A 13,973-nucleotide genomic window follows, 5' to 3' on the forward strand; every position below is an offset into this window, starting at 1 on the left:
AGAATATACCCCCACACCCTCACAAATTGCACACCAACTCTGCCTGGAGGAGTACAAGCAAGCCTATTAAGAATTAAAGATGAAAAATATCTAGACTTGGGAGGCTTTAAAATTTATTATCATGTGGTATACCAGGATTGTATAGAGGAGTGGGAAAAATAATATTGATGAAGGAATGCAAGAACAGTTAAGAGAATGTAAATGACAATGGGAAACTGGAAAGCATGAAAAGAAATTCGAAACAACATGCCTTGATTCTATTTGGTTTAACAGTAGGCAGAGAGTAACATTTCTGATATCCTTGCTTGGTCTGTTTCCTCACCTAGCCTACTTCAAAGGGCTGACAGATAAGCTGAAATATGTTCCTCCCCATCCAGAAACCCTACATCCTCCAAATAGCAATCAGCTACCATTGGAGCAGTAATTTGGTAGCTATCAGAATTTCTGAAATTCCCTGCCTTGCTTGGAATCACAGTTAGTGCCTCGCGTGAACCTCACCTGGGCACGTCTCCAAAAAGGTACATCTTCCCCATTCATTCAACCACATTTCAATAATGCATACAAGTTTAGCTCTCTTACCCACAATTAAATTGTGGTTAATGCAAGTTTTATTATAGACTAACCAAACATTCAATAAGAATAGCCATAAACCAGGACCACTAGAGTTTAGATGACAAGCCATTGGGATAAACAGGATTGGAATAGATTATTGGAAAAATCATCTTCCCAACAAATGGCCTATCCTCTGTCTTTTGCAATCTCTCTTTCTTCCTGCCATCATGGTATATTTCTATGCTTAGTTCTCCAGACTGCATCAACCTCCCTTGATCCAGCTATTCTTCCCCCAAGTCAAAGGGCCTCTCCATTCTACCAACAGGGAACAATTACTTTACTGGCTTCAATTTCAAGGATATTTTTTCAATTTGCAAGCATCTCCTAATCCAAAGTATCATCTCACATATTTCCCCTCACCCAACAACAGGCCGCTTGCACCACTGTATCATATCATTCCCAGATTCTCTACTCTCATCTAGTACCAACCAACTGCATTCCTATAAAACTAGAGTAAACTAGGATACATCATTATCTCTTGCCCAGTCAAAATGAACAAATATCACAGTAAACTCTAGCCCACCAACAGACAATTCAGTCAATAGGTAGAAGAAGTGTAAAGGCAATGCACTTTCTTGTGGACTTTGCAATTATTTAGTTAAGTAGTTGCAGAATACAACATTAATATATTCTGACTATTTACCTTCTATGTATGACATAGCTCTTCACAAGATCAAAATCCTTTTATTTGTTGATTTATAAAGCAGAGAAATCTGTTAAAGTGAATTTTATTTTTTTCTGTGCACAAACATATTTGCATTGCAAATTATTATTAAACAGAAAAATATCAGAGAGAGAGAGAAAGAGACAGACAGACAGACAGACAGACAGCCTATGGATCTGAATCGACAAGTATTGTTTAAGACACACAAGCTACAATTTAAGTAAGACTAAAATGAACATGCAACATTTATAAGTTCCAGTTCTACAAAAGTGTAGCTTTTTTCCATGATTAACTGCAGGAATCACAGATCCTGTGATTTCCCTCCCCACTCAAAAAACATTTCACAAATCTACAATTTGCCAATGGAAATTATTATTTTAGTTACTAGTGAATTACAGGTAGTCCTCAACTTACAACCACAATTGAGCCCAAAATTTCTGTTGTTAAGTGAAATATTTGTTAAGTGTGTTTTGCCCCATTTTACCACTTTTCTTGCCACCATTGTTAAATAAATAACAGCAGTGTTAAGTTAGTAACACTGTTGCTAAGTGGCTTCTCCATTGACTTTGCTCATCAGAAAGTCACAAAAGATGATCACATAACCCCAGGACACTGCAATGGTCATAAATATGAGACAGTTTGCCAAGCATCCAATTTTTTTTCACATGACTATGGGGATGCTGCAATGGTCATAAATGTGAAAACAGTCATAAGTCCCTTTTTTCAGGGCCATTGTAACTTTTAAATGAAATGTTGTTAGTTGAAGAGTTTCTGTATTTCTGCAGAGAGCGGCCCTAAATGCTGAGGCAAGACTCAGCTGCTTTATAAAGGTGGTGTATGTATGTATGTATGTATGTATATATATATATATATATATATATATATATATATATATATATATATATATATATATATATATATATAAAATCATACAAATCTGGTAATAAATAAATAAATATTTAAGCAGCAGAGCATCTTTCTGGAACAGAATCCAGAGTGCTCCACAGCTCTTCAAACTGTAACATTTCCTTGGCTGATCCACTGCTTATTCTTTGCCATTTAAAAAAAAAAACATGGTATCCTTTCACTTCTTACCTTACTTGGCTAGAATCCATGGTAAACAATCCATAAAGGAAAACAAACAATCCAACAAGCGCAGCAGGGATAAGCATCCCAGTGTACCATCCCAACCAAGCAAAATAAAGACCAATTTTCTCTCCAAAATATCGCCTGCATTTAAAAGCAAGAGAGAGAAAAGACAGAGACAGAATTAAGTCACCATTGCTTTAAATGTTGAGATGAATCATAATCATGGGTGGGATTCTGCTGGTTCAGACCAGTTTGGGTGAACCCCTTCCTCTGAAGATCAGCTATCTCCAAACCAGTTTGCTGTGATGAGCATGTGGGCCCGCCCACCTGCCCCTGCTTTTTCCTGTCCTTTACTTTCTTTGTTTAGAGCACAGCTGGTTCGCGTGGCAGAGGGGTTTGCTGCGCCTCAGCTGTTTTCATCACAGGGACTTTCTGTAGAAGGTAAGTATTATAACTGTTTGAATTGCGGAGCACACGTGCCTGATCACCGAACCAGTTGTTATATTGGTGGAATCCCACCCCTGATCATAATCATATTAATCATGGCAGATGAAGTACCTTTTATATAGAACCAAAGGATTTTAAAATTTTCCCTTTAACATCAAAATTGAGGGCTTTTGATTGCATTTAAGCAAATTCATGTCATTTATCAATTAATTGGGAGGCAACTAGAATTTGCATAAAGCAAGGGCAGGATTAGGAGAAAGAGACATTTGAGCAAGGACATGATAGTCTGTTTGGTTTGACAGTCCATACATAAAATCAACATATATACCAAAACAAAAACCAGTTGTAGGTTATCACTATTACAGTTTGTGGGGCCATGGTGGTTCACATGGTAAGATACTGGGCCTGTGCACCATTGAGGTCAGCAACTCAGCAGTTCGATTCCTATGAGCAAATAAACCACATAGGGACAAGAAAGGAGCCTCCCCCGAATGCCTACTGGCATTCAGGCATCCCGCAGGTAAAGATAACACCACCCAAAAAAATTCCTTTCACAGAGGCAGCCAGTCACCTTGGTGACCCCTGGCTAACACGTGCCATATGCTAAATAAATAAATAAACTATTACAGTTGAAAAGAAACAACTGACAACTAGTTTGGTCAAATGGTTAAGGCACAAGGCTAGAAACCAGGACAGACATTGTGAATTTTGGTTCCTCCTTAGGCATGAAAGCTAATTGGGTGACCTTGAGCCAGTCACTCTTTCAGGTTATGACATCAGGTTCAGGTGACAATCCAGTTGGTCATTTCCTGTTGCAACTAAGGGATCAACATTTGATTGATCTGAAAGAAAAGAAGAAGTGGACCTGCACTTGCAGAAAAATCCGAGGAAGAAAAAAAAATGCTTCACTTCTGTAATATGCTTTGATTAAACTGTTTAGACAGAATCTTTGGGAAGATGATGACAATTGAAATCAGGATCTTCCAAGTGAGACAGAGGATCTACGTAGATTTTGGACTACCTTCAAAGTTGCAATTTATCCTAAGTCTAGCAGGGTAAGGAATTTTGCAGCAATTTATCTGCATTTATTTTTCATGTACTTTTTTTGTAACTTGAAACAAAAAACTCACTAATATCTTAAAATACAGTGGAAATCTGTAGATGTTTCTAAACACAGTAAGACAGCTATGACTAACACAATTTTTTTTGTTAGAGGTACTTTAACAGTTATCAATCAAACAGCATACCATGGATGGTGAAATTAAGTGAAACCTCACATTTATAGACCTCAGCTTTTCAGAGTTTGTGTGCACTAGGTGGAATTCTATTGCAATCTGCATAATGATGTAATTAGGAAAATACTGGTAATTACATGATTTGTGTCAATTTGATTAATGGTATCAAATTGGTATTTGGTATCATCATGCCGATGATGCAAATGAAGTTATTTCTATCAATTTGAATCATTTGTGCAATGCAAGTGATTTCTGATGCATTTACATTTTTTCATTTGATGCAAATGACCTCGTCTGCACCACTGCAATAAAATACCCTTCAGTACAGTGACTAAAAATAATGACCTACCACTTCCCTTCAATTAGACCAGAGGTGTCAAACTCGCGTTGTCATGGCAGCATCACGTGACATATTGTGCCTTTTTTCCCCTTCGCTAAACCAGGTGTGGGCATGGCCAGCACGTGACACATCCAGCACGTGACACATCCAGCACGTGACACATCCGGCCACAAGTTTGACAGCCCTGAATTAGACCATTAAAAACAGGTCTTCTCTACTTTACTTTTAGTAAAGATAAAAGATACCTTATTGTACACGTCTTAACTGCAGCAAGAATCACGTTAGCACAAAATTGGAAGAGTGATAAAATACCACCAGATGAAGTCTTGATTCAAAAAACAATGGACTGTGCTAAACTAGATAAATTCACTATGGAACTGAAAGGCAAAGAGGATCGAGAATACTATGCGACATGGGAGAGGTGGTACGAATGGGTGAAGGATAAGTATAAAAATAATGTATAGTCACAAAATAAGAAACACGTATAAACAATGACACAATAACTGTTAATGGAAATGAGATGTTTGTATTTTTTGTTTTTAAAGAATAAAATTTATTTTAAAAAAAACAGGTCTTCTCTGTGCCACAATGGAAGAACAGATATATTGGACTTCTCATGGGATGGTCAATGACACAGAACCAAAACAACTTCTGTTATATTACATATATACATTACCTAATCAGATCCAGAGGTTGGTATTTGTACCACATCCCCCATCGTGCCCAGCGTTCATATAATAGATGCCGATGGTTCTTAGCTCCATGTGTTTTGATAGGATGCCTGCTCTTGTGACTTCCCTGGAGTACACATACAAACCCAAATTGATATAATGAAGAATTGGTATGATACTTATAGTAAATGGGGTCTTAAAATATGTTATTAAAATCAGTGTTTCTTTTGAAAAATAAGGATATTATTAATAATTGGCTTATGTAACATTGAACAATTCTAATCAAACATCCATCTTTTTGCTAGAGCTGATATAGCTCAGAAACCTCTTAGCAGCATGAAACCATTTCTTTGGAATATAATCAGGTGGAATTATCTATAAATGTTTTGTCCCAGTATTGTGGAACTGCAGCACTTTCTAGCTGAGAGACTCCCTTACTTATTAATGCAAATTTATATAGCATATTTATAGAATACATTATAATAATCATCTTATTAATTCTCATTAATTTTTATGTTACAATTAAACATTGAGGAGGAGAAGCAGCACTTTACTAAATATACCACTGTTGCATATAGAAAGAGTATATTTAGATCTAATATTCTACTCCTATGTACAGTTTGGGGATGAGGAAATATATCCAATAAAAATCTGTGGGGTTAGTTCAGAAGCTATGATTTAAGATTGTAATTATGTGCCTTGCTAAAGAGTTCTTGTTTTCATATTTTCCTTACAAGTATTCATGCTGTTAAAGAATAAAAATACCTGGAAAGATTGAATTTATCAGACCTGAATATCTTAATTTTACAAAAGCCACACTGGTTGGAACTGCCTGCATTCTTAGATGCTACCAAGAATAATTAATAATATTGAATTAAGTTTCCCTTTGTCTTAGACTGTGAATCTAACTGTAAATTGTTCACACATAATAATTCTAAAACATCTGGAATACCACTTGAACACCATCGGAACTGACCAAATCATTAATTCTAAAAGGCAGGTTTATTTGGAACAGCTTCCATCTTGCAATGCTTCCTTTATTATTATTATTAAACACTATCATTTGGACAAAAATGCCAAATCCAGCCTAAACTTCTGGTTGAATGCAACCAACTATGATTTATTAAACTTATATGCCTCCTGACTCTCAGTGACTTTGGGTGGTTCACAACAATCAAGAAATTATAATAAAATCAATAAAAAATAAATACAATTGAAGCATTCAATGATTTGTGTGATGTGTTATGTGTGTGGGTAATTTTATTATATTATATTACCGTGTTTCTCATATAATAAGGCCGGGTCTTTTTTTTTTTTTGAGCCCCGAAAAAATGGCTAGGCTGTCTTTTCGGGGGTGACTTAATTCCCCCCCCTTGCACCGGCGGGTGGGCGGGCGGGGATGGCTTGGATGTTGACCTCGGCGTTGGTGGGGCACTTCGTATCGGGGTCAACGCAGGCAGCACCATATCCGGGTGTACAACAAAAGTACTTCCTAACGGCAAGCCCCCACACCATTTCCCCCCCATTTCACATGTTTTAATATAGGCCTTAATTCGGGGGGAGGGGCTTAATTTCATTTCATGCCTATAAAACATGCTGGGACTTCCTATTGGGGGAGGCCGTATTGTTGGAGAAACAGGGTATTAATTTATAATATGACTCTTATTAGTTTTATTATTTTTATATGAGGTTTTTATATTCTTGTAAGCTGCCTTGAGTCACCATATGCAAATAGACAGCAGTATAAATTTTCCAAACAAACAAACAAACAAACAAACAAATAAATAAGAATTGAATAAATAAATGCATCAATTGATAATGTAACACTAGTAGAATATACTTATATAAAATGGGAGTTTTCAGACTTTCTAAGATTGTAGCACTCATTTCAAATGAATGAATGAATGAATGAATGCTAGAATCATTTATCAAGAATTCTAATAGTTAAGATGAATATATTACCAAGGATTTTATATTTGTTCTAGACAATTCCAATTAAATTAGGGAAAGACTATTTTAAAGATTTAAATAAAATAGTACTGAAATACATTTGGCAGGGAAAGAAGGAGAGAATTAAATTAAAACTACTACAAGATGCTAGAATAAGAGAAGAGTTTGGCTTGCCCAATTGGGAGTTATATTATCAGGCGACAACATTGATGTGGGTTAAGGAATGGATTAAATTAAGGAATACTAGGTTATTGATGTTAGAAGGACATGATTTGTTGTTGGGATGGCATGCTTTCTTAGGGTACAAGGGGACTAAAACACATGGATACTTTAGGAGGCATTATATACGAGAGGCTTTATTATTAATAAAATGGGAGAAAATTAAAAGACAACAGTATTTGAAAATACCAGTTTGGTTATCAACTATTGAAGCATTCGCATATCCAGTAATCTATAAAATGGAACAAACAGATATGGTGAAATATTCAATGAAAAGGGTGAATTTAAATCTATACAAGAACTAGAGGAACAAGATATAAGGATGAATTGGTTTTCATATGTGCAAATACATTCTAGATATGATAAAGACTCCAAAACAGAAAGTTTTTATGATAAATTAACTCAATTAGATAAAATCTTGACAGGTACTAATGAAAAGGTGATTAAAAAATTATATGGATATCTACTAGAGGTTAAACTAGAAGAAGAACAAGTTAAAGAAACAATGTGTGCTTGGGGGAAGATTTTGGATATGGGATAGATTTAGAGGAATGGCAAAAATTGTGGTCTCGAAATTATAAAATGACAGTGTCAACAGCATATAAAAAGAATTTGTATAAGATGTTTTACAGGTGGCATATACCCCCGGCAAGAATAGCAAGAATGTTTAAGAACAAGTCGGAGAAATGTTGGAAGTGTCATCAGATACCTGGATCATATTACCATATGTGGTGGACATGTGCTGAGGCTAAAAGATATTGGACTAAAATCCACACATGGTTGGAAAAAATGACAAAAAAACACAAAGATTTAAAACCAGAAATATTTTTATTGGGCATTATACCTGAAATATACAGTAAATAATTGATATATTTTATTGTAATTGATATATTTTATTGTAAATGTATTAACAGTGGCTAGAATTGTATTTGCTAAAAACTGGAAAAATGAGAAAATTCCAATAGAAGATGAAGTTATTAAGAAAATAATGGAGCATGCAGAAATGAGTAAATTAACATTTGAAATTAGAGAGCAAGAAGATAAACAATTTTATAAGATATGGGATCTATTTTAGGCTAGATAAAAAACAGGGAAATGAAATATTTTATAATAATTTATAATATAAGTACAATAGAATTGTAGAGATAAGATAATGTATGGATATATTACTATTGAATTGATTAATGATGATGATATGAATGTTACAAAGTAAATTAAACTAAAATGGTGATTAGCTCGCACAAAATGATGGAATATTAGTAAAGTCTTTTAACTAATATTGTAAGTGATTAACAATAATATAAATACGTATAGTTGATTGATACTATGAGGATTAATCTTAAATTAGAAGGGAAAGACTATAGAGATTATGTACAAGAGATTTGTACCAACCAACACACTGTATGTAACTGAAAGATGGTTTTATGTTTTATGTTATGTCTATGTCTGTGTGAAAAATAAAAACTTTTTTTTTAAAAAAAGAATTCTAATGAGAGAAAACTGCACATGCATAAACTTTTTTTCTTTTATCGTCCTGCCCTTAGTTTCTCTGGGATTTCTACATTTGGGAGCCACCTAGAGTTGGTTGAAATATAGGTGACTACATCAATGTTATGTATGCATGTATGTTCTTGGGGAACTCTAGAGTTCCACAGAATACAATTTGGGAAATTCTAGTTCAGTAAACTGTCTTGAAAATAAGCATTGAGTTGGAAGTCACCACTATTCAAAGTAAACTTCCTATTATATTACGATGTTTGTGTATAAGCTCTTTCACCTTATATTGATCTTGAGAGGTAGGAAGATTATGTGTGCAATGCAATAACAGGACTCCTGCTTTCGCTATTGTCTTACCCAGTACATGATAAGAGGCTAACACTGCATGTACATCAATTGCTTGCATTTCTGATTGAAGTACATGCTACTATAGGGGATCCCAAACCCCAGTCCATGGGCGGCATCGGTCCACATCATGTAAGAAACTGGCCTGTGCAAACAAGCGAAGCTGCATCCATGGGATGCAGGCAGCACATGAAACCATGTCCCCTACTGTGCAAGTCTGTGGAAAAACAGTCTCCATGGAACGAGTCCCTGGTGCCCAAAAATTTGGGGGCCACAGCCACTGTGCTACAACATGTCATCTTATTGCAATTCAGGTGCATTTTCAGATTTACAGAAAGGAATTAGTTTGTACCAGGGCACAAAGTATTGTGTCCTGCTGAGACAATCTTCTTCCACACTGTCATGACAAGATGGGCAGTGGGCCTTCAGCCAAGCACTGTAAGTAGGACCTGTAAGGGCACTGAGGAATGTTTTCTTGACTGGACTGCATCAAGACATTTTTCAAGAATTTCCTCTCTATTTCTTTGTAATATATACTTAAAGTATACTTCAAGCTGAATTCTATTCAACTGTTTCCACCAAGACTATATTTATGCTCTGACTGTAGAACACATACTAAATCTCTCTCTCTCTCTCTCTCTCTCTCTCCTCTCCCTCCCTCCCTCCTCCCTCCCTCCCTCCCTCCCTCCCTCCCTCTTTAACACAGCAGACATTTAACACAGTAATGGAATCAGCGGCAACTCTTTAGAATCCAAAATGTCAGCCATAAATGTATGAACCAGAAATTTAAAATTTGGTCCCTCACAGGGAAAAATTAGTATAAGAAAGAGTTTCAAAATAGCACATGAACTAGCTCTATATTTTAGGCTGAAACCTTTTGGATATTGGTACAGAATAAATCCCACTGTGCCTTGTTTCTGAGCAAATAAGCATCAGATAGGGCTGGCTGCCAGGCAATGAAAAATATCTAATACAGAGAAAAACTGCGCAATAACATCATGCATGTTATCATTATCAGGGGAAAAAATAACTTTCAGAGAAGCCTTACAGAAATTGCTGCACAGTAGCATCAGACATATTATCACCATCATAAAATAAAAAGACACTCAGACAAGTCTTACAGAAATGAGAAACAGAAATACTCAACAGAAACTTTAAATTTACCTCATGAGGAGGAAATGCAGCTTCATATGTTCCATTGCTGAGCAACCTGTTAATGCCTAAAAGAAAGAAGACATGTTTCAAATCTTTGAAATGTTAAAGGTAAAAAAACTTCAATATTAAAATAAGTAAGTACCAAACAGATATGAACCTGTTTCAAGTTTGGAATCCCATTAACTCTTTGAGGCCTTATTACCTCAAGGTTTTTCAGCAAAATTATTCTACGGTAATCCAACACAGTTTACAGTCCCATATAAAAACCAACCTTCTGCTCATTATTCTGACTGGGATTAGCCTTTCAAGTACAGCACTGATCCACATTTATGGGTTTATCTCAGAGGTGGTATTCAACCGGTTCACACCTACTCGGGCAAACCAGTAGTGGTGATTTGGCGTGGATTGCCAAACCGGTGGTGACCCCTGGCTGGCCACACCCCAACCCGGTTGCCCGGTCGCTCACTTGCGATCGCTCTCCTAGCTTTCTCTTCCCTACGTCCTCTTTCTCCCCGAGGGAAAGGAAGAAAGGCATGGACGCTGCAAGTACCGCTTTCCCTGTGTGAGTTAAAATGTCTGGAGTGAGAAAGAGTGCGGTCTGACAGAAGGGTTGGAGGTGAATCAAGCCTTGGAGCACTTTTGCAATGTACAAAAATGCATTTTGGAAGCAGCAGGTCCTTTAAAAACGTCTCCAAGGATTCCCCATGGAGGCTGCAAGTATCGCTTTCCCATGTGAGTTAAAGTGTCTGGAGTAAGAAAGAGTGCGGTCTGACAGAGGGGGTGGAGGAATCCACTCCAGCCTTGGAGAAATTTAAAGGAGCTGCTTCCAAAATGCTTGTCTGTTAAGTTCTCTCTCTCTCTCTCTCTCTCTCTCTCTCTCTCTCTCTCTCTCTCTCTCTCTGTGTGTGTGTGTGTGTGTGTGTGTGTGTATGAGAGAGAGAGAGAGAGAGTGGGGGGGGGCAAGGGAGAGAAAGAAAGAAAAAATATAGGAAGAGAGAGAGAGAAAATTCTGTGCTATTACTTTTAATTGTTCCATTATTTATCATGTGTTAATATTTTACACTGTCCCTACACCTAGAGTGATTTTTCTGCCTTTCTTTTGCCCAGGGCTAGCACATATTTTCAGGGTTTACATGCATTCAATGTCAATAGTCCAGAGCATAAAATACACATGTGTTTAACAAGAGTTGGAAGGAGGTCTTCTAGTCCAACCCCCAGCTCAGGCAAGAAAACTGAGGATGCCAAACTCTGAGTAGAAATCCTGGGAAAGATGTCAGAATAATATTTAGAAGGGTGAGCCCTATACCATTTCAGATAAATGGCTGTCCAGTCTTTTCTCAAAAACTTCCAGTGATTGAGCACCCAGAACTTCTGGAGACAGGCAGTTACACTGGTCAGGAAGTTTCTCCTTGGTTTTAGGTTACTTCTCTCTGTTCAGTTTCCATCCATTGCTTCTTGTTTGCATTCTGCTTCTTTGGAAAATACATTTTCCCCCTTTCTTTGTGGCAGCCCCTTAAAAGCCTGTTGCCTATCACACTCTTGGGCGAAGCATGTGAGCCATTTCCTCTTTTCAATGGTTCATGAAAGTACATCTACAGTATGCAGAAAATAAAGTCAAAAAAGATGAACAACATCTTTTTTTACAGAACTATAGATAAGTTGAGGCTGGGTGATAAGGAATCGCTGGGAGGGGCCAGGTGAGGCACCCCTTGATATGAGTGACATTGAGTTGGACACGCCCACCCAGTCACATGACCACCAAGCATGCCCACCCAGTCACATGACTACCAAGCCATACCCATCCAGTCACATGACCACCAAGCCATGCACACCAAATAAGCCACGGTAATAAAAAATTTTGAATTCCACCACTGGTTTATCTCTGATCATACTGGCAGATGACCAGATTCAAAGGAAAACAGTTAATAGTTGTTGTGTACATGTGTTTTAATATGACTTGAAACATCGGTGGAATAAAATTAATCTGTCTCCCCAAGCTTAAATACCACCCACATTCTAAGGTTTGGTGAATTCTGTCTTACAAAGTAATATAAGTCAAGGATCAAAAAGCAACACTGTTAGGAATGCATGACACAACAAGCTGCCTTAATGTTAACTTTTCTTATATCTACCTGAAGTAGAAGCAACAGTGCAGTGTATCTACTTCTTACAGAGCTCTATCATCAAAAAAGAAAGTAGATCATCTTGGATCTATTTGGAATTTTCTCAGTATTAAATAAAGTGATAAGAAACTACCTCAGTCGGAAACTTGTTTTCCATTTACAAAATGAAATGTGCTGATTTGAGGAAAGCTTTTTCATAAAATGGAAGCATCAAGCAGGAGAAAATTAGAGGAAGAATTCCATAAGTTCTAACCTATAACCAGAAAATTATTTTATCCAAGCACTTTTTCTCTCTCTTTTTACTACCAAACAATGTTTTGCAGAGGAAATCAAAGAGCTTTATTGGAAATGGTTTTCATAACTTCTATTTGGCCACAAAAGCAGTGGGGAGAAACAATTAGGGATACTGAAAAATGGTTTAGAGAGCAATATTTTCTTGGAAGCGATATGGATCTCAATAATAAAGAAGTGCTTGCTTCTTTAACTCAAAAACATTCTTTATTATTCACTAAGCATTTTTATTGGTTTCTTAGTATGGTATATGAAGTTCTCTTTTTGCTCATGTTGGCATTAGGCAAAAAGCTCTCCCTTAGTCTCCCAAATGTGGTTGGGTTTTTTGTTTTTTTTTATTAATCGTGACTATTTTGCTAAGTATGGAGATCCACTGCTCAAAAAGAATCAAATCACTACTGATTTTTTTTTTCCAGCAAGAAAGATTGCAGAGGCACTAGAAGAAGTAAGGAACAGAGAATGGTATGTGTGTAAATCCTGAATGATTGTAAAAGAGGGTATGGACTATTCAACTATGGCAGGATGGATTGAGTTTAACCATTGTATTCTGCCAAAGGAGATTTGTCACAGAGCATCACTTGGGCTGTTACAGGAGGAAGGAGGATTCCAAAATAGTGGCAATCTCAACTTCCAAATTAAAGACTCCATATGAAGGTCAAGTGGCCAGATTGCTAGAGAATTGATGGCTTCAGATGCTTGTTAAAAAACAGAGGACTTCAATACAGCATTCTAATGATGCTCACCTACTGTACTATCTTTTACTTCTTGCTGTTTGTTAATTTTGTGGTTTTGTTATTTAGTTTGTTTTAATCATACTACTGGGGATGCTTTAATTATTTTTGCATATCTTTGTAAACAGTTTAGAGTCATGAGATTTTAGCATAATAAAACGCGCGCGCACACACACACACACACACACACAAAAACACAATCTTCATATTCTGCTCCATTAACAGTAAATAGTAGAAGAACATGGACAAGTCAAAGTCAATCAGGGTTGAGGGAAGTCATTAAAGTATTATAGCTTGTAGGTATTATTTTTCCTTCTCACACAGAAATAGTCCTGAATTTGGTAATTGCCCTGTTTGAATCACCAATATCTTAGATTTACATTATTGACTAAACATTTTTACTGGAAGAATTGAATTGGTAAGAAGAATTCCAACACCTGCATTGTTATATTAAAATCAACTTGTACCCATTTTTGGTTTTCCATCTTCATACTTCGTTCTCTGTAACATGTGGTGTACCATCCTACTCCTTGTAGAGTTGCTGAAGAAGCTGTCTTTGTTGTTTATTGTAAAACTGTTGAAGAGACAATTAATATCAATTAAT

At 36.5% G+C, this 13,973-nt stretch overlaps 1 protein-coding gene across 4 annotated transcripts in view; it reads right to left on the bottom strand.

Moving 5' to 3' along the window:
* Positions 1-13,973, bottom strand: part of ANO3 (anoctamin 3) — a 258,297-nt gene that overhangs the window by 49,397 nt on the left and 194,927 nt on the right. For all 4 annotated transcript variants that reach the window (XM_026664760.2, XM_087951086.1, XM_087951087.1 and 1 more), the window contains 4 exons: positions 13,837-13,943; positions 10,234-10,289; positions 5,064-5,185; positions 2,372-2,506 (listed from right to left, as the gene is read on the bottom strand). In XM_026664760.2, the coding sequence (XP_026520545.1) occupies positions 2,372-2,506; positions 5,064-5,185; positions 10,234-10,289; positions 13,837-13,943 (420 nt within the window). The remainder of the gene's footprint in view (positions 1-2,371; positions 2,507-5,063; positions 5,186-10,233; positions 10,290-13,836; positions 13,944-13,973) is intronic.

The sequence above is a fragment of the Notechis scutatus genome, chromosome 1, assembly GCF_049901735.1.
Source record: "Notechis scutatus isolate UNSWTSFEM ecotype Mainland chromosome 1, rNotScu1.2, whole genome shotgun sequence".
NCBI classification, from domain to species: Eukaryota; Metazoa; Chordata; class Lepidosauria; order Squamata; family Elapidae; genus Notechis; species Notechis scutatus.